This window comes from Vipera berus (assembly GCF_964194415.1).
Source record: "Vipera berus genome assembly, chromosome: 2".
In the NCBI taxonomy this organism is placed as follows: Eukaryota; Metazoa; Chordata; class Lepidosauria; order Squamata; family Viperidae; genus Vipera; species Vipera berus.
The window spans coordinates 222,221,548-222,241,409 of NC_138203.1; the positions used below are offsets into that span (position 1 = coordinate 222,221,548).

The 19,862-nt window shown below is 37.2% G+C and overlaps 1 protein-coding gene across 1 annotated transcript in view; it reads right to left on the bottom strand.

Moving 5' to 3' along the window:
• Window positions 1-19,862, bottom strand: part of DNAH1 (dynein axonemal heavy chain 1) — a gene marked incomplete at its 5' end in the record, with an annotated part of 176,028 nt that overhangs the window by 124,168 nt on the left and 31,998 nt on the right. Inside the window, 6 exons of the mRNA XM_081320734.1 lie at window positions 5,094-5,306; window positions 5,757-6,010; window positions 6,854-7,052; window positions 12,797-12,952; window positions 13,871-14,012; window positions 14,956-15,038. Coding sequence (XP_081176860.1) covers window positions 5,094-5,306; window positions 5,757-6,010; window positions 6,854-7,052; window positions 12,797-12,952; window positions 13,871-14,012; window positions 14,956-15,038 — 1,047 coding nt within the window. The remainder of the gene's footprint in view (window positions 1-5,093; window positions 5,307-5,756; window positions 6,011-6,853; window positions 7,053-12,796; window positions 12,953-13,870; window positions 14,013-14,955; window positions 15,039-19,862) is intronic.

Sequence of the window (19,862 nt, forward strand, 5' to 3'; positions counted from 1 at the left end):
CTTTAGGAGACTTAGGAAAAAAATGGCTCATATAAATATTTGTAATATTAAAGACTGCAAACAGCGACAGTCTTCTGTTGAAGGAATGGTTTCTAATTTTAAGGTATTCTATTCTCACCCTTCTTACAGAGCATATTCAGGACACACAGGAAAGAAGAAGACATAGACTTCTGTCTCATGAATAGAAGTCTACTCATGTCAAGTTGGATTTAAATATATATTAGGATGTCCAAAGAGATCTTGTCCCTTACTGTATGCAAAATATACATTTTGGAGAGAAATTTGCAGCTCTCAATGTAAGATATATTCTTAGGCTTACAAGAAGAGTATGGTATTTGCTCTAGATCTTGCTTATTCATGAGTAAAAAAAAACCACTAGAAAAAATTGATCACAATGATGGCTATACAATATAACCAGCAGTTTAACTGTTTATAAATTCTATATCTATATTCTATATCAGGGGTGTCAAACTCAATTTCATTGAGGGCCGCATCAGCATTGCAGTTGCCCTCAGGGGGCCGGGTGGGTATGGCCAGGGTGGGCGTGGCCTACTGGGTGGGCGTGGCCAGCTCTACATCGCTCGCATCAAGGGGGCCTATGGGGGCCTGGGCAGGAGTGGGACAGATCTGAAGGTCTCTGGCAGAAGGAGGGTCTCTGGGCCAGGGTCAAGGCAGTGGGGGGGGCGTTCCCTCACTGTTTCCAGGATGGCTTCGCAGGCCACATGAAACCACTTCGCGGGCTGGATCTGGCCCCGGCCTTGTGTTTGACATGTCTGTTCTATATGAACCAGAGTTACATAGACTTCACCAATCATCTCATATATTAGTGAACCTCCTTTCTAAAACAGTCTAAAAGACTATAAAGGGAAGGAACTATTTATTGTTGTGTGAAGTATGTCTAACTCATACATATCATGCAAGGAAAAACATTGACTTACCGCCTTTAAATAAAGTAATTGGAAAGAAATCCAAACATTCATGATAGAAAGACACAGCAAATTAATACAAAAACAGAATTAAAAGGTGAAATCAGTCCATTTTATATGTGTGCCAAATTCCAACTTCCTTAACCTATTATTGTAGCACATTAGATTTCAGTTGCATCAGTATCTTCAACACCTGACAATATATACCTTCGCTCTTTCCGGCGCGATCTCAAAACTTTCTTTTTCGAACAAGCTGGCCTGGTCTGATGGGATGGGGCTGGGTTTTTATAAATAGTTTTAATTTTAATATGTATTAACTTTATGGGCATAATGTTTAATGGCTTTTTAATTTTTGTATTCTATTTTTATTGTGTATTGCCCTGTTCACCGCCCTGAGTCCTTCGGGAGAAGGGCGGTATACAAATTAAATTATTAAATTAAATTAAATTAAATTAAATATATATCAATACGGTTTTAATGAAGGGACTTTCTCTGTTTAAATCACAATGTGAAAAGTAGGATTTATTACATTCTTCAAAAATAAAAATCTGAAACTTTTTAAAACAACCATTTTAAACAAGAACAGCCCTGGAGATAAGAAAAAAGACCTATGGGGGAGGGGAAGGAACATTTTGGTTGGCCAATTTCAGTTTTAGACATTTTATTCAGTACTGTATACTGCAGTGTTCTTCAGAAGAAAAAAAATGGTATTAACCAACTCACGGCATAATAAAGCATCAGAATCTAGTGGATATTATATGGGTTGATGTAATAACTAAAGTATTACTAGCATCCTGAAGCATATTGATTTTCCTGAACTCTATTAGTCTTGCAGGAAGAGTCATTATTCTTTTATATTATGCAATACATGAAGGAACAAATTTAAGTGAGTCACTTAGTACTAAAATGTGTTTCAAAAATAATAATTATGTTATGAAGCCCTTTTAATTTTGGAGCTACTGCCAAAATTGCTCTAAAGTGACAAATTAAAATCATGGAAAATAAAATGCCTTTTCTGAAGTTAATTAAAAGGCCTCTTTATACCTCCATTAACCAGTGTGTAACCCTAACCCTGGCAAAACTTGTTTTCTGGAATGTACTCATGATATTGGTTTCATCTTATCCTCATCTCAGCCCATGAGTAAGACAGGCTTAAGTGGTCCTTAGCACTCTGGTGTTAAACTTTTTTTTCCCTATTAAGCTGAAAAAGCATCCAAAGACAATGACAAGGTTTGTAAAATTGCTAGCCATTATGTCAGAGGAAATGTCAGGTGACATTTGTAAGACCAGAAACGCTTTTTCAAATTGATGCCAGTTTCCCCTTTTCTCCCTGGTCAATTAATCCAAAAATTGCTTTTCATATTATGCCCTACACCTACACAATCAAGGTAGTACCATATAACAATAACTTAGAAAGTGCATTAATAGATGCAGCACAGGGTTTGTTAATGGGGACAGAAAAAAAATATGCTGTTAACTCAAGAATCAGAGGATAGTACTTTTATCAGCAGAGAAGGATCCTAAGACTTTCTTTGAGAAATCATTAAATCATTAAAATGGGCATCAATACAAAGGTCCTGTGTTACTTTGCACTTGTGCCTGAAGTAACAAGGTCAATTGTATTATAATTTTTAAATGTATGAGCTGCAGCACAGCACTGAACCGTTTCTTAATATTTATTATACTTGTAAAGTCCAGAATAGCTGGATTCTTGGAATCCTTCTGATAATGGGAAAATGCTGCAGCATCTTACAACATTTTCCGCATCCAGTAATAATCATCCTCATCCTGTTCCTTGAACACAAACACAAAGAAGGTTTTTATGGAAAAGCGAGCCAATTTATTTTAGTTATTATAAACCCACTCAGTTGGTTATTCCACAGAAATAATATTTGGGCTAAAGAGGGAAGAGCTAGGTTCTAAAAAAAATCTCATCTAGTTCACATTACGTTAATGTTCATCTGATACAAGGGGACCGAATGCTCTATGACCAGCTGAAGTAATCACTAGCAGAATGACCCTGGGATTATTCACTAACTTTAACCAAAAGGACAGCCCTTTTTGAAGTATGTTGGCTTAGTCAGCTTCAAAGCCCCATTTCCTTGATGCCTGATTAAATAGGCTCTGAGGTCTTTCAGTCTCACTGGTACTGGCAAGCATACAATATCCCTCTGAGTCAGGCTGGGGGTTTACAAAATTACAGTTCTCTCTGCTCTTCAGATTTTGTGGGCAGACAGGTGTGTAATTAAGTGTCTTCTTCAAAGCAGACAGCGCTGAGACTACTGTGGATGGTCAAGAAGTCACACAGGAAAAAAAAAATAACAGTGTGCTAAAACTTCCTGAAACTGAAGAAAGGCATCATAATCCCAAACATTCATTTTTCTGCAATCCCAGTATAACATGACTTGCAAGTTAACCTTTTTTTGCCTGTTAGACAGTAGATAAGGCAGCAGACCTTCCGAGCAGCGTTATTTTCGTAACTGACAATGGAAAACTTAAAATACTTTTGAAAGTATTTAGATTTTAGGTAGTCATCAACGAACAACCACAACTGAGGCCAGAACTTTTACCGCCAAGCAATGCAGTTGTTAAAGTCAGTCACATATCATTATACAACCTTTTTTTGCCATGACTGTTAAGCAAATCATTGCAGTCATTAAGCAAATCCTACAAATGTTAAGCAAATCTGTCTTCCTCCCTTGACTTAACTTGACGAAAGCCCCCTGAGAAGGCGGTAAAGGGCAATCAGGTGACCCTGGGATCTTGCAACCATCATAAATACAGGCCAGTTGCCAAGTGCCTGACTTTTGATTACATGACTCCAGAAACACTGTGACAGTCCTAAGTGTTAGGACCAATCATAGGTCACTAGTTTTCAGCACTGCCAATGATTTTAAACAGTCATTAAACAAATGTATTATAACTCAGAAACTTGCCATGGATCTTTTTTAAAAAAAATTATCTTACTGACTCCTCTGAGGTTCTAAGATTAACAGTAGCCAGGAGGAAAAAAGATTTACTCAGTTCAGTAAATATTATGCAAAACTACACAAATGCAAGTTATTTGTTTTCACTTTTTTTGCTCTTCATGCATTACTTGCAATTATTTATTCCATTTTCCCTGTCAAACACAATAAGCTTTACTATTAATTTAAATTTAAAATTAAATTAAATATAAATTAGCTTAAATTAATTTAAATTCATTTTCATAATATATTCATCACTGCATTATACAATTTATATAATATTCCTGGCAATTCATTATGTTTTCAGCTAACAGTATGAAGTTGTCTCCAAGTTCATGTACACCTATGTCCCCAACTGACACATTTATCCATAAATACATTAAATTATCAATAACTCACCATATAACTTTGCTTTATTTTCATTCAGTGTTAAAATGTTTGCTAAGTATATTATTTATTCTCATGCATTCTTTGCTTGCATCATACATCAGTATTATCACTTTAAGCATCCAATCTACTTCATATTTTGCAAAATGTTCCATGTTTTTAAACTGATTTATCATATGCTTTTACTAAATCAATAAGTACTAAAGGCAAAAGGAGAATGAAATGGCAGATGTGTCATTGATGCAATGAATATGAATTTGGGTAAACTCCAGAAGGACAAGGAGCCTGGCATGCTATAGTCCATGAAGTCGCAAAGAGTTTGATGTGACTTAGTGACTGAACAACAACAAAATCAATAAGTACGCAATTAGCTTCTTTTTTTCTACATACATTTATTTTTCAACTGCATTATGAAGAACAAAATTGTGATCAGCACATCCGTTCTCTGGCATGTTACTGGATTTCATGGCCTCACTGCACTCCCCAAATTTAGCTCATTACATTTCGGTACTCTTTTGATCAAAATTCTGAAAAAAAACCTTCTTAAACTAATCCCCTTGTAGTTGCTATAAGGGAATAATGCATAAAGGAATAATAACTTTGTATATGGGGAATAATAACAGTTCACTTAATCTACAGAGTAAGTTAAAATCTATAGACAAAATGTCAACCTGGATTGATCTGAGCATGCACTGGGGCCTATGTATCAAAGAATGTCCCTAAGAAGTTACCATCTTCAGAATTATTCTGGGTTAGAATCTGTGTTAAATATAATCCCTCTTCTGAACACAAAAAGCAACTTGAAAGCGTATACCTGGGTCAGCTTTAGCTTAGTTTCCCATGTGTTGATCCTTTCCTCAAATGGCTTTTTGAAAGGTGAGAAGGACATGCTTTGTGTCATAACAATATGATCATCAAGAAGCTGGGAAGCTTCATCAGGACTCTTCAGAATAAATGTTTCAGTTTCTTTATAGGGAGCTACATTGAAGAGGATAGACTCCCATTCACGCTCCATTTTATCCAAAGCCTAGGAAATGTGAAATAATATTTTTTAACATTACTGAACATAGGTTGTTTTAAAAATGGCAATCAGACAAAAGTGAATAGAGTGCAATGGCATTGGCTGAGCCTTACTAAACAGAAAAGAAGGAAAGAAAGAAAATAGAAATTATTGTTTTCTACCTGAAATTTCTATTCTTAGAAAACTTAATGACATGGAAATATATAAGATTTCCAGTGAATTTCATCCTAGTTAGTCAATTTAAGAAATGATTGCTAATTAATTGAAGAAGATCTATCTGTTTTAATGTATTCTTCTCGGAGAGACTGCCAGGGTTTGGGTTGCACATTTTTCACCAGCGTATTTTGTAAAAATTTTAAAATTCTCTGAGCAAGAAGAAGAAAACAATTCAGTTTTGTTAGATAATGTGTAATTAGAACCTAAAGGAAGGCTATAAAGAAAAAGAAATATTCTTACATTCTCAATTGAGTATTCCTTTCCTGCAATTTCAGCTATTTTGGCTATAATCTCAATGTGATCCTGTAGCTTCATCTCCAGACAGCGGGCAAATGTCAAGTTGGCTTTGGGCTTCACATTGATTTTTATCTCCTCTGAAAGCATGTCCCAATGGCGGTTGCGCATGCCAGGGTTGCGCAGCCCTTGAATCAGAGGTATGTAAGGTCTGAATTCCTCAATTTTGCCACGGATTTCCACCGCCACGTCCTGGCATGCTTTTCATAACACAGAAAAAATAACCATCAAAAGAAACCAGGATAGAGTAAATCAGCATTGTTTACAGAAAAGCAATCAGGGAAAGGTCACTAACAAATGCAGCATTGCATTATTAATCAAAGGGGAATCTTCACTTTGTCCTAGCAGTTGCTATTTCTTTGTATATCTGAATAAAGACCAATTCTTCCTATAGATGCTTCCTTTTAAGTTATAATTGTGAGAGAGGCGGTGCTGCTCAAAGGGGCAATATTTTTAAATTGTTTTAAATAGTCTACTGCATAGCCTCTGGCTGCTCTTGCAGTAGAAAAGTAATAAGCTAGCAGTGCTTTCATGAGACGAGATTATTTCAGTACAGGAAAAGTGAAAATTTTACTTAGTTATACAGTTGTATTTTTATTCTTCCTGATGTTTAATGATTCACCTGTGCACATATATATGCCTTCATGTTTTTTCTGTTAAACTGATTCCCTGCATTTCAAACAGAATCCACTGCTTAAAACAGAACACGTTAAAAGGCAAAACCCACAATGCTTGCTCCACTGCAGAATATATTACAATTTAAATATAAAGCTACTGTCAAGATCACTTCAGAGAAAGTTTATAATTCTGATATATATGTATAATTTCTGAAAGGATGCAGAGGGAAGCATTTTCTAAGTCTTTTTTTATACCAACTATTTTTTCTGAATTTTCTGAAACTTGCTTTCCATTTAGCTGGCCCATAATGTAGTTGTATTGCAACAGGTAAGAATAAACAAATAAAAACTTCCTAAAGAAGTCCATATTTTTAATCTCATCCCTCATCAAAACAATACACGATCGGTTCAAGGCCTAGCATTTACCTGGAATATCCTTGAAATGTTTTACACATTTGTGCATTGTTTTAAAGGACTCATTGACATTCTTCTCCAACTGCTCTGCGTCAATTGCAGACAAAGGATCATTCATCCAGCTGTCTGCCCAGCGAAGCCAGTCTGATGCTGTGGTCCAGAGATCATAGAAGGGCTGAAAGTCTTTGACCATCCTGGACAACTTATCATACTGAGGAAAGCAAAAAAAGAAAAAAGCAAGAAACAAAAAAAATGAATTGCCCATAGCCTGTGTTTCTGGGAAGCATCTTCTAAACAAAGTCAATAGGCAGTCATGCTGTGTACTTATTTGCTCTCCCTATGCTGGTATAAATAAACATGGAAGGAGTCCTAAAGCCACTTTGACAGTTCTTTTTTTAATATCTTCAGAGGAACTCTATTATCAACAAAGCGGATGATCACAAGTCTCTATAGTCTCTTATGGGCTGGCATTAATATTTGACCCTCTTCAGAATCAGTATATGAAGGAACACCAAACCCAACCCATTACTTTTGACCATATCCTAATAGAGAAAACATTAAGAAATATAATAAGGAAACAACGTTAGGTCTCATTTGTACAGCCTCCAACCTGCCACTTAAAGCCACCTTACTAACCACAGGTAATCCTCAACTTACAACCATTCATTTAGCTCTGTTCAATTTTCCAATGGCACTGAAAAAAATGCTGCCAATCATGATCAATCCTCACATTTACAACCACGGTTATGTGATCAAAATTCAGGCACTTGGGAACTGGCATGCATTCATAATAGTTGCAGCATCCCAGGGTCATATGATTGCTATTTATGACCTTCCCGGGGGACTTCAAACAACCAAAGTCAATGGGAGAAGCGAGATTTGTTTAAAGAAGACATGATTCACTTAACAACTGTAGTGATTTGCTTAATAGCCATGGCAAAAATGGTGGTAAAATCAGGTGTGACATTTAACAACCGCCTTGCTTAGCAATAGAAATTCTGCTCCCAGTTGTGGTCATAAGTTGAGAACTACCTGCATTCTTTAAACCTATGTGCTCAGGATGTTGCCTTGACTCATCTACAGGTTATAGCTGAAGCCACCCAATTTTTCATCAATTGATCGGTGTTAAAGTGGCCATTTTCATCCTCTCTTGGCACAAGCCTCGTTCTTTTATATATATATATATATATATATATATATATATATATATATATATATATATATATATATATATATATATATATATATATATATATATTGACAAAGATTCAGGAACTGAATCTCTTGGCCACTTTCAGAAACAGCATAGACAGGCTACTTTTCAGCCCTGGCAACTGCTTGTGCAGCTTAGTTTTCCAAAGAGAAAGGCTGAAGATTTCATATTTTCTCATTTATTGAATGATTCTGTGAAGAGTTTGCTATTTATAGCCTGCACATATAAATTACATAATGGAGTAATGCAGATCCTCCCAGATTTGTTGCCTGTGAAGAGTGAACAGTGCTCCCACTTCCGGTAGTCAATCTGGTAGAAGGAGTGAGAGAGAGGATGAGATACAGTGCAAGGGCTGGGGAGCAAGGGACAAGAGAAGAGGGGAGTCCACCAGCCAGTGCTGGTCAACAACCTCCTGCCCTATTGTTTTTAAGCAGAGCTAGATACAAGTGAGACAGAAAGACTAAGGGAGGCAGAGAAAAAACATAAAAAGAGAGCAAGAAAGTGTGGGAATCTGAGGATCATCTGCAGCATTGGTGATTTCCATTTAAATAAGAGGCAGATCAGGTCCTGACAAACAATGAAATTCTATGGATCCTCAGCATCAGATTCTGGCAGATGATTAAATTAGCGGATATAGCCATCAGTAGAAACATGTCTCTTGTTCCAGCCACATCCCTTGCCAAGGACAGCAATTAGTGCTTTTTTTTACTACAGGAAATTCACCAATTGCTCTCTTTAATTTGTTCCCCATTATAGCTAATGTGGTAAGAATGGTGCCACTGGTTGGCCTCCTTATTGGGACAGAATAGAGCTTTGTCTGATGGTTTAGAGCAAATTGTGCTAATTTTGTGTCAGCTCATAAACTGAAGGAAGCATATTAAAGTAGCTGTCTGGATAGTTCTGTGGGAGATATCAATCAGGAATTTACTTGCTCACATTTTATATTATATTAAGCATGTTTTTCAGCCAAATTATATTAATGCTTAATTTCAACTTTTTCTAGTTGAGTTTCAGACCTGGATATAATACTGAGAGCATTGATTGCACTTGTAGAAGTCCTGTGGTGGGACCAGATTGGCTATTGCATGATTGCCATGATGTCTTAAGAGCCATCAACACCATTTTTTATTTTTTTATTTTAATTCCATTTATATCCCGCCCTTCTCCGAAGACTCAGGGCGGCTTACAAGCTTAGCAGTAGCCTTCATTCTATGTATATGCCTGCTTATTAGGGCTTTCACACACACACCCCCAAGCGGCATTATTACAAAGTCAGCTTAATTGCCCCCAACAATCTGGGTCCTCATTTTACCTACCTCGGAAGGATGGAAGGCTGAGTCAACCTTGAGCCTGGTGGGAGGCGAACCTGCACTAATTGCAGGCAGCTGGTGTTACTTAAGGAGGCATTAGCCCTCTGCTCCACCAGGGCTTTGATTATGGTTTACTTTGGACTGGCTCAAAGGGTTATGAACGGAAGGCATGATATTCTTCTTTCCATGGCTGGTTCCAGCTGAAGCTGATAGATGAGAGATCTAGCCTTAGGGCCTTGTTTTGTGGAGTATCTCAAAGTTCTCCCAACTCCTACATAACATCTAAGTGGATGTCTGTTGGCATCTAGATCAACCAAGTGATGTTGCCTTAATACGCAGAAGCTGTGGAAGTCTGGATGAAAACAACCTCAAACTGAACTCTAGTTAGGCCTAGTGACTGTGAACTTTGGGCTTACCAGGACATATTTCATCAGTAGTTTTGGATGGGATTTCAACTCCATAGACTGAATTGTTGTGCAGTGTGGAAGTCTTCCTAGACTCTTGAGTCCTGCACAAAGAATTGGTGGCAAACATGGCCAGGTGGGTTTTACACAAATCCATCTTGTACACCAACTGCACCAATTTCTGGATTGGGAGACCATACCACAATCACTCATGTTTTAGTTAGCTTACACTTGGACTATAGCAATGCACCCAACATGAGGCTATCTTTGCAGACAATTGAAAAGCTATAGCTAGTCCAGAATGGAGCAATGCTGTGGAAGTGGTTATTTGCACACCATAGTGCATCCATTAAAATCACTACATGATATATAGTGGTTACCAATCTATTTCTGAGTGCAATGCAAGCTACTAATGGTCACCCTTAAAACCCTTCACAATACAGGGCCTAGATATCTTTAATTATCTCTGCTTGTCCAACCAGACCTGATAGGACTGGCATGCTTTGGGTCCCATCAGCTAAGCGTTGGCTTTCAGGGGGCATGCCTTTCCTCTTGCAGTATCTACTTACAGAATAATGTTCCCGGAAATTCAGATTGACCTGGCCCTGCTGCCCTAAAGAAAAGCTTTGAAGATTTTGTTCCCCCAGAGACTGGACCAGGAAATTACATGGGCCTATTTTGAATGTGAATTCCATCTGGCACTATTTCTAATAATTTCTACTGCATTTTTAATTCTCAATTTTCATTGATTAGTTAATTAATTCATTGACTCATTGATTGATTGATTCATTCATTCATTCATGGATACCAATATGTATACAAATATCTGTCTTTTCTCCCCGCTAGGCACTTATTTCACTTGACTTTTACAATTTCTTAAATTGGTTAAAAACGGGAAGTTGGGAAGTGGTTATAAAATACGATATATATTTTGTTAGAAATAATAAGGGGCAATCCTGAAAAAGGGGTGAATCTGAGAGAGGTTTATAAGAATGAATAATTATTTATGTTTATAAATTTGCTTTACAAAGGAAAATTTAAGATAAAACAAGAAAAACTTTACAAAAATGCATATTCTAATAAAAATAAAAGCAAACAGTATATGCATATTTATTTTTTAAAAAGAATTCAATTTCTATATTTTCCCATGAATATGGAAGAGGGTGTATTAAGTGGTACCATTTGTTCAATAAAAGTTAAGTGACTAAAATAAAAGACAAAAGTAAATTTTTGAAAAACAAAACTCTAAAGGACAGCTTTTTGAAATATTTTACAATAAAAGTGTATGGTCACTATAATATAAAACTACCTATGTAAGAGTTGAAATAAAACAAATATAACTGTAAACAAATATATTTTAGGTATAACATATTGCAATAACAATAACCATGTTACAGACTATATGAGAGAGAGGAACTGTAGAAAAAAGTTAGGATCAAAGTTCCATGGGAATTAATGATATAAAATGAGTTTAGACACTTTGGGCATAAAATGTATAAATATGATATTGCTAATTCCTTCCTACATGTTGCCTGAATAGTAGATAAAACATTCATTTGTCTCTTTGGTAGAAATCCATTTTGATCTGGATGTATAAATTCAGTTAGAAATCTTTTCAGTCTCTCCACTATTATATTAGATTTTATAGTCCACATTTAGTAATGATATCGGTCTGTAATTTTTTATCTGTGTCAGATCTGAGTCCTCTTTTGGTATTAAAGTAATATTTGCTTCAGTCCATGTATTTTGCATTTTGCATTTACTTTTGCATTATAACTTAAGAGTTATAATGGACATATTGGAATATTTTGAAATGCATCCAGGGAAACAATTGGCACTAGTATTTCTAGATGCTCAAAAGGCATTTGATAATGTTTCCTGGCAATTTATGACTCAACAACTAAAACATTCATCCAGTTTAAAAAAAAAGAATGCTAGTTTAACTACTTTTTACCAGCTCCCTTTGCTTATTAGACTTTAATCATAAAACCTGTAGCTGAATTTCTATGGACTTTAGTTAATAAGTAATGTTTATACACTATGTGCATCAAAAGTGGTCCCTGGAAGTAGTCCTCCAGCATTATTCAGTTTGGGGCAGTTCCACCCCCCAAAAAAAAAACACACACAAAAAACCCAACACAAAACAAAAACAGGGCTCTCTCCAGTTTAATGTCAGCTTGGACAGCTGGTTGAGTCTGAATAGCAGCTGACTGGAAGCAGTGAGAGTTAAGTTAAGCTGAAGAGAAAGAGCTGGCTTTCTCTGCCACTCCACTCTCCAACACAACCACATACACACACACACACACACACACACACACACACACACAGAGTCTCAGCTGTTATCTAGGGTGCACGTGTTCAAAAGCTGTCCAACAGCTTCTCCTCAGGGATGGGGGGGGGAAGAGATGGTGATGGAGGGTTCCCTGGTGAAGCAGCAGAAACAACTATTATAACCCTCCTGTAACTGTCACTTCTGACTCTAGCTGTCAGCTATTCAGACAAATCAGTCTCTGAGCCAGGGACTGGGTCAGAGATCTGGTGGCTAAACGGCCTTCTCTCTCCTTCACCTGCTACCTTCCCTTTCCCTCTGCAGCTGGTCCCTAGACTGAGAGAAATGGCAAGTGAAGAATAGGATAAATTCTGACAGATGACTAACCCTTCAGTTGACGTGATTGGCACATGATTTTTCCACTGGCTGGTGATGCTGAGAAAATGGGGGAAGAGCAGTGTGCCCAACACATGAATTGGGACACATTTTCCAGCTCAGAGACGGAACAGAAGCAACTGGAAAGGGGCAGTGGAAACAGTAAAATATAAACCAGTTTAGTTTTCTGCTACTCGCAGACAGGAGAAAAACACTCCAGTAAGATCGCAGGGAAGAATTTTGAGACAACCTGCTCAGAAAATACACAGCAACATGGTGAAGTTGTAATGAGATACTGGTGATGAGATACTGGGAGGTTTTTGCTGTTGTCATCAGCTCAGAGAGGGATATAAAGCATGATGGATAAAAATGCTGGACACTCACATTGGTTACATGCATGCCAAAAATACGCTCCCGATTATTGTAAAGCAATGCCAACTGCTGGGACTCTTTCAATTGCTTCCTGATTCTTCTGGCTTCATTGGCTATCTCGTGGGCCCGACCAATATCCATGTGTGCAGAAAATCCAGCCACTGCAATCTGGAAAACAAAGAATGTGTAATATATAGGAAGAGAGGATCATTCAGACAGGTTATGTTGATTTGAAAATAGGTTTATGAATTTCTTCCAACATTTCAGTTGGGTAATTCCTTTTTGGATACAATTTCAATGCATTTCTGAGGAGAGATTAGCAACCTGTCTTGGAATAGCATATCAGGGTTGCATTCCAAAAGGGGATGGAACCACATAGATTTTTTAAAAATGGATTGGAATATTTTTTTTTACTTTTAAACTTTTAATCATCACAGACACACATATTCTTAAAATAATCCACATCTTATCACATTTCACTTGATTTTTGGGTGGAAAATAAAACAAAAGGTATATGTACAACTTCCCCACCTGTTTACTTAGTTGCATATTCTTCCATACACAAAAATACAAACACATATATTCATATTCAGAGGAATAGCATTTTAGGTTTGTTACAGGTAGGCAACAAAATTTAAAAAGGAAGTGTTTGGTGCATATGGTATTTAGGCCACAGGCTGTATACCTGGGTTTTAACAAGTTGATAACAGCACAAATATATGCAATATTTGCAAAATATTCAGTCACAGCATTTCAAACTTATATGGAAAATAATCTCCAAACAGGACTTGACATGTAAATACATTCAGGACAAGAGCAAATGTATAGCCTAAGCAAAACCATGGAAGCATATCCTTTTTATATGAAAAGATTTATATTTTATATTAAAAGTCTACATGCCAAAGAACATTTATTGCAGGACTGGAAACAACATAGGGCTGTGTAAAACATGATAATAGTGCATGAATAGGAACAGTTATTTTGTCAATGTGGTTAATACACAATTTCATGTAATAATCTTGCTTGGGAACCCACGGATGTTTGTTTAATGAGAATGCAGAGAAATCTGCAATCAGGGATTAGTACCTGAAGGCCATCTAAACGTTCTAAGAAATTGTTTTGATCCATCAGCTGAATTTTACGGAATCTTTCCTCATCTTCAACATGCTGTTGCCTTATTAATTCAATTTGTGTACTGATCTTCAGAGGCCAGTTACTTGCAGCCCACCTGAAAGCACAAATGAATGTATCTCGGGGTATTATAAGATAGTGCTAATGCAATTCTTACAAATAAATACAGACAGTATCTGGGAATGAAAAGAAAAAAAAACGATCCCACAAATTCCTCAATATTTCACTGCTGTTACATCATGCCTACAATCACACCTAAGTGCAGGATATATATACTGTATTAAATAGCTTTGGGTATGTCACATGGCAAACCATGCTATAATTCAGGAAAAGAAGCTTCAGTGAAACAAAACTGGTATGTTAGTTCTCAGCTTATAAAATAGGAAAAATATAATGGTCCATTTCATCGTAAGATATTTTTGTGTGTGATTACTGAAATAATAGTGGATAAATTATGCTGCAAATCAAACATGCTATTCAAATTCTTAATAAATTAAAAATAACATCAAATTATGCTCAGGGTATTTCAACTTACATTAATGCAATTATTTCTATGCTTTCTTATCAACTTTAAATACTATGGAAAAGAGAATACATTGTACAGGCTGGCATCAATTTTTTTCTGCATCTAGTTTGTAGTATATATTTGCATTGAAATGTTGGCAAGGACAGACATTCTTGAGCAATTCACAAGTTCTTATGAATGTTCCACATCTATTTACACAGAAATATGCAGCCTAACAATCTCACACTTTACATTCACTAAGTTCATTGGTCTTTCATGAAATGCAATATAAAATAAAGACCTTTATTTTTTTTAAAAAAGGTCAAAAACTACAACATTGCCTCAATTCCAGGCTGCAGGCTCATACCATCACAGCTTCTGCATTTGAATAAGGTAGTTTAGTGGATATCTTTTCTGGTTGCCTAAAGAGATTTGATGAAGCCTTCTGATGTGTAAATAAAGCCCTGAGGCAGAAAATATAATAACCCAGGCCAAAGGTCTTGCTCTGACTGCAGGGGAAATGACTTATGCTTACTTGTCATTGAAGTCATCTTGAGTCAAATTGTAAAGAAATTCCTCCATGACTTCATATTCTTCCATAACACTACTTATCAACTCCTACAGAATGATACATAGAGAGAGAGAGAGAAAAAAAAAGCAGAGGCAGGTATTAATTATTTCCACAATCAACATTTCATTCCATTACGGAATGAATATTTAATATGGTGAGATTCAGATAGATGAAGAAAGAGGAAATAATTCTATTGCTTGGCTGTTAGGTTATAATAACACAAGGAACATAACAGTATTACTTTAGGATACTTTAGCAAGTGTAAGACTATAAATGACTTTTAAAGCCTGCTAGATCCTATTGGCAACTGGGAAACCATGTTACTGCCAACCCTACCATGCTTTTTAGTATTTTTTAATAACCTGGGAAGCAACATAATTAGAGTTCATAGTCTGGATGTCCTTTGATTATCAGCTGCTACTAGATTTACAGGTGGTGACTATGGCCAGGAGCACATTTGTATAATTACATCTAGGGCACCAACTGTAATTTTCCCTGAACCAATTGGATTTGTGCCTTGTCACATGCTGTTTTGATTACTGTAACATGTTCTACATTGGGCTACTCTTCCCTTGAGAAGTGTTAGAAATTGCAACTGGCACAAACTGAAGTAGCTAGGCTGATAACTGATGCAGATAGAGAGAACATATGATGTCTATACTAAAAGCTCTGCTCTGGCTGCTAATCACTTAGCAGAGCTGGTTCTGATTATTAAACGTCTAAAGGGCTTAACTGACTTTCTAACACAGTATCTTACCTATTACAACCTTGCACATTCTTAAGGTCTCAATGAAAAGCTGGAAGATATCTCTGCAATCATGAGTTTCTGGCACATGGGGACAGCCTTCTCTTCTGTTGCTTCACATGTTATGGAACATATTCCTTCAGGATCTGCGTTTGGCTCCTAATCTCTAGGTGTTTAGAAAATCTATAAAAATGCTTATATTCTGTTCCATTATGTTAGTATCAATTGTAGTGTTAATTTATGTGTTTAAGTTTTTAAACTCTTGGGTTTTTTTATATTTTGTTATCCATCTTAAATGTTTGCCAGAATAGAAAAGCACGGTTTTAATAAAGAAAGAAACTATAAACACTGATATTGATAGTGCTCAGTCAGTTGATATACTGATGCTCACAGCCTCAATAAAGAAGTGAACAAATTATTTTGCAGTAAAAGTTAAATGCAGTTGATACAGTATACCGAAAGATATTTCTACTGCTGTAGCACTTTTGTCCCCACACATCTACATCTTTTGTTTGGCTCCAAGAGTGCCACTACTCTGTAGGATGCTTTTGATTTGTACATAGTGCTGTATAGAGGCTTGAAATATGTCTTTTTATATACCCTGTTTCCCTGAAAGTAAGGCCTACCCCGAAAATAAGCCCTAGCTTGATTTTTGGGGGTGAGCCTAATATAAGCCCTAGTTTTGGGATGAGGTACACACTTAAAAATCAAGCTAGGGCAAGGGTGGGGAGGTGGATCTGCCCCATGTGCCCCGTACCCACTTACCTTGCAGCCAGGTCTCTCCTCGCCAGCCCACTTCTTCTGAAGCGTCTTCTGCAGCCAGACCTACATTTCTCAGTCAGGTCTGCATTTCTGGAAAAGCCACTGTAGCCGAGAACTGAGCTATGGATTGAATCTATAGCTTGGTACTCAGCTGCAGAGGCCTTCCGGAAAGGCCTGACTGTGAAATGTAGGTCAGAATGCAGCTTCAGAATGAAGCTGCTCCTTCGGCTGCAGAAGAAGTGGACTGGCTGGGCAGGTCTGTTGGTTCAGGAGGTGAGTAAAAAAGACACCCCCCGAAAATAAGACCATAACAACAACAACAACAACAACAACAACAACACCCGATCTTATTTTGGGGGAAACACAGGTAATGGTACAAAATACGTTTTCCAGAATTTCACAAACAATCCATCATATATTATAGTTGCAGTTTCTTCAAAATCTGCATTGAGTCCCTTAAATACACAATCAGGGATTTGGAAATATCTTTATTTATTAGTTAAGGATTTATTAATTAAGTAAGGCGCTCCCATTTGGTCTGACAAAAATAAATGCTTGCATACTCCACCACTACACCTTCAAGATAGTTTATACACATATTGGAACTTCCAGGTGAGGAATGAAGAGCTAAGACATCTCTCAATGAGCAGAGACAATGACTGCAGGATAAGGAAAAGGAAAAGGATAATTGAGCCTTGGTGGAGCAGTGGGCTAATGCCTCCTTAAGTAACACCAGCTGCCTGCAATTATTGCAGGTTCGCGTCCCACCAGGCTCAAGGTTGACTCAGCCTTCCATCCTTCCGAGGTAGGTAAAATGAGGACCCAGATTGTTGGGGGCAATAAGCTGACTTTGTAATAATGCCGCTTGGTGTGTGTGTGTGGAAAACCCTAATAAGCAGGCATATACATAGAATGAAGGCTACTGCTAAGCTTGTAAGCTGCCCTGAGTCTTCGGAGAAGGGCGGGATATAAATGGAATTAAAATAAAATAAATAAATAAATAAATAAATAAATAAGGAAGGAAGGATAAGGAAGTAGAATCTTTCTGCATAACACAACAATATGAAATTGCCCGCTTGTGTTTCGGAAGGCTGCTGCTCATGAGGAGACTGCAGGATAGTGGTTTCTCAGAGGTTTGAGTGCTGGGAGACAAAGAGAACTATCATATTCTCAGCTGCAGGGCAACCTTTTAAAGGATATTCACTTTGTAATCTTTGGAAAAGGACCTATTCAACTACCTTAAACATATTAGAGATCTTAAATACTACAAGTGAAATGCCACTTGGTAAGTTTACTTTCAAATTTGAATAAATTAAAAATAATCTGCAAGCAGAAAAACTTGAAAAATTATAAATAAATTAGTAAAAAGCTAAATAAGAACCTGGTTCAAGAACATTATAAATGAATTAAGGGTCCAGACACTTGGAATAATGAATTAGGACTTCTGCTATAAGATTTTGGAAATAATTACCTAAATAAATAGCACCTTCATGGAAACCAATTTGTTTAGTCCATCCTAAGTGAAAAAGAAATTTGAGATTTATGATTTAAGAAACGGAACATCAGAGAGGACTAAAGATTCCAGGTAGAAAGGAAAAAGAAAAAAAGTGAAAAGTCTGGCTCTTTAGTCAGCAGCAGAGCTTGCAAAATTATAGAAAATGCTTTTTTACATTTGAAATCATTCAGGAATGTTTTGAGGAATGATGAATAGTTTCCATTCATTGTTTCTTGTCTTGCCTTCTGGTGCTTTGGCAAATAAGTTGATCCCCTCTTCTTTGTGGCACATCCTCAAATACTGCTAAGCTTGTAAGCCGCCCTGAGTCTTCGGAGAAGGGCGGGATATAAATGGAATTAAAATAAAATAAATAAAATAAAATACTGGAATACTGTTAATCATGTCATTCCAAGGCTTTCTTTTCTCTAGACTGCCCATACCTAATTCCGTTCTTCATATGTTTTCGTCTCCAGGCCCTTAATCATCTTAGTTGCTCTTCTTCGCATTTTCCCCCAGTCTCAACATCTTTTTTATAATGATGCAGTATTCGAGGTGTGGTCTTATTAAGGGTTGATAAAGCGATACTAATACTTCATGTGATTTTGATTCTATGCCTCTGTTTATACAGCCAAGGATTATAGTAGCCTTTTTGGCTGCTGCTGCTGCTGCAGACTGCTGGCTTATATTTAAGTGATCATCCACTAGGACTGTTTTTGAGCCAGATTTCAACTAATCTGTACTTGTACCTTTTGTTTTTTCTGCCAAAGTGTAAAACCTTGCTTTTCCCCACATTAAATTTTATGATAGTTTCAATAGGGCCCATTGTTCAAGCTTCTCTTCTGGGATGTTGGCTATTCCTGCCATCTTAGTGTCATCTGCAAATCTGATGAGCGCCCTTCTATTCCTTCATCTAAGTCCGTGGTGGCGAACCTTTGGCACGTGTGCCACAGGTGGCACACAGAGCCCTCTCTGTGGGCATGTGTGCTGTCGCCCCAGTCCTAGGCCTTCAGCTGGGTTTTATAAAACCTTTTCGCTTTAGGCTTCTGTTGCCGTGTGCAAAAAAAAAGGTTCAATCAATTAATAAATTTCAACTTCTTGCGGGGAAAAAAAAGAGCTCACAAAGTTGGAATTGACTGATTGAACTTTTGAGTCCCACCCAGTCTGCTGTTACCACCACAGCCACGGTCACCCAATGGGCCACACCCGCCCAATGGGCCACACCTGCCCAATGGGGCACGCCCACCTGGCACCCGACGATACATAAGAGGGTTTTGGGTTGTAGTTTGGGCACTCGGTCTCTAAAAGGTTCGGCATCACTGATCTAAGTCATTTATTAAGGTATTGAAGTGTACTGGACCTAAGAAGGAACCTTGTGGTACTCCACTGCTTCCTTTCTTCCACATAGATATAGTACCATTAAGGATTACTCATTGAGTATGGTTTGTCAGCCAGTAATAAATCCATCTGGTGGTGTTGCTGTCTATCCTACATTTTTCTAGTCTACCAAGAAGTAGGTTGTGGTCTACTTTGTCGAATGCCTTGGTGAAGTCTAAGTATACTATGTCCACAGCATTTCGCTGGTCTACTAATTTAGTCACTCTGTCAAAGAATGAAATAAGATTGGTTTGGCATGAACTGTTTTTAACGAACTCATGCTGGCTACTAGTTATAACAGTTTCTAAGTGTTCAAAGATCTGTTTTTTTTGTCATGTTTTCCAGTATCTTCCCAGGTATTTATGTTAGCCTGATTAGTGTGTAGTTTATGGATTTTTTTGCTGACTTTAAGACTTAAATTTTAATGACTTATGCATTTGCACAAGGGTAAGGAGTGGATTATGGGAAGAAGTGATATTTGCATGTAAGGTTATA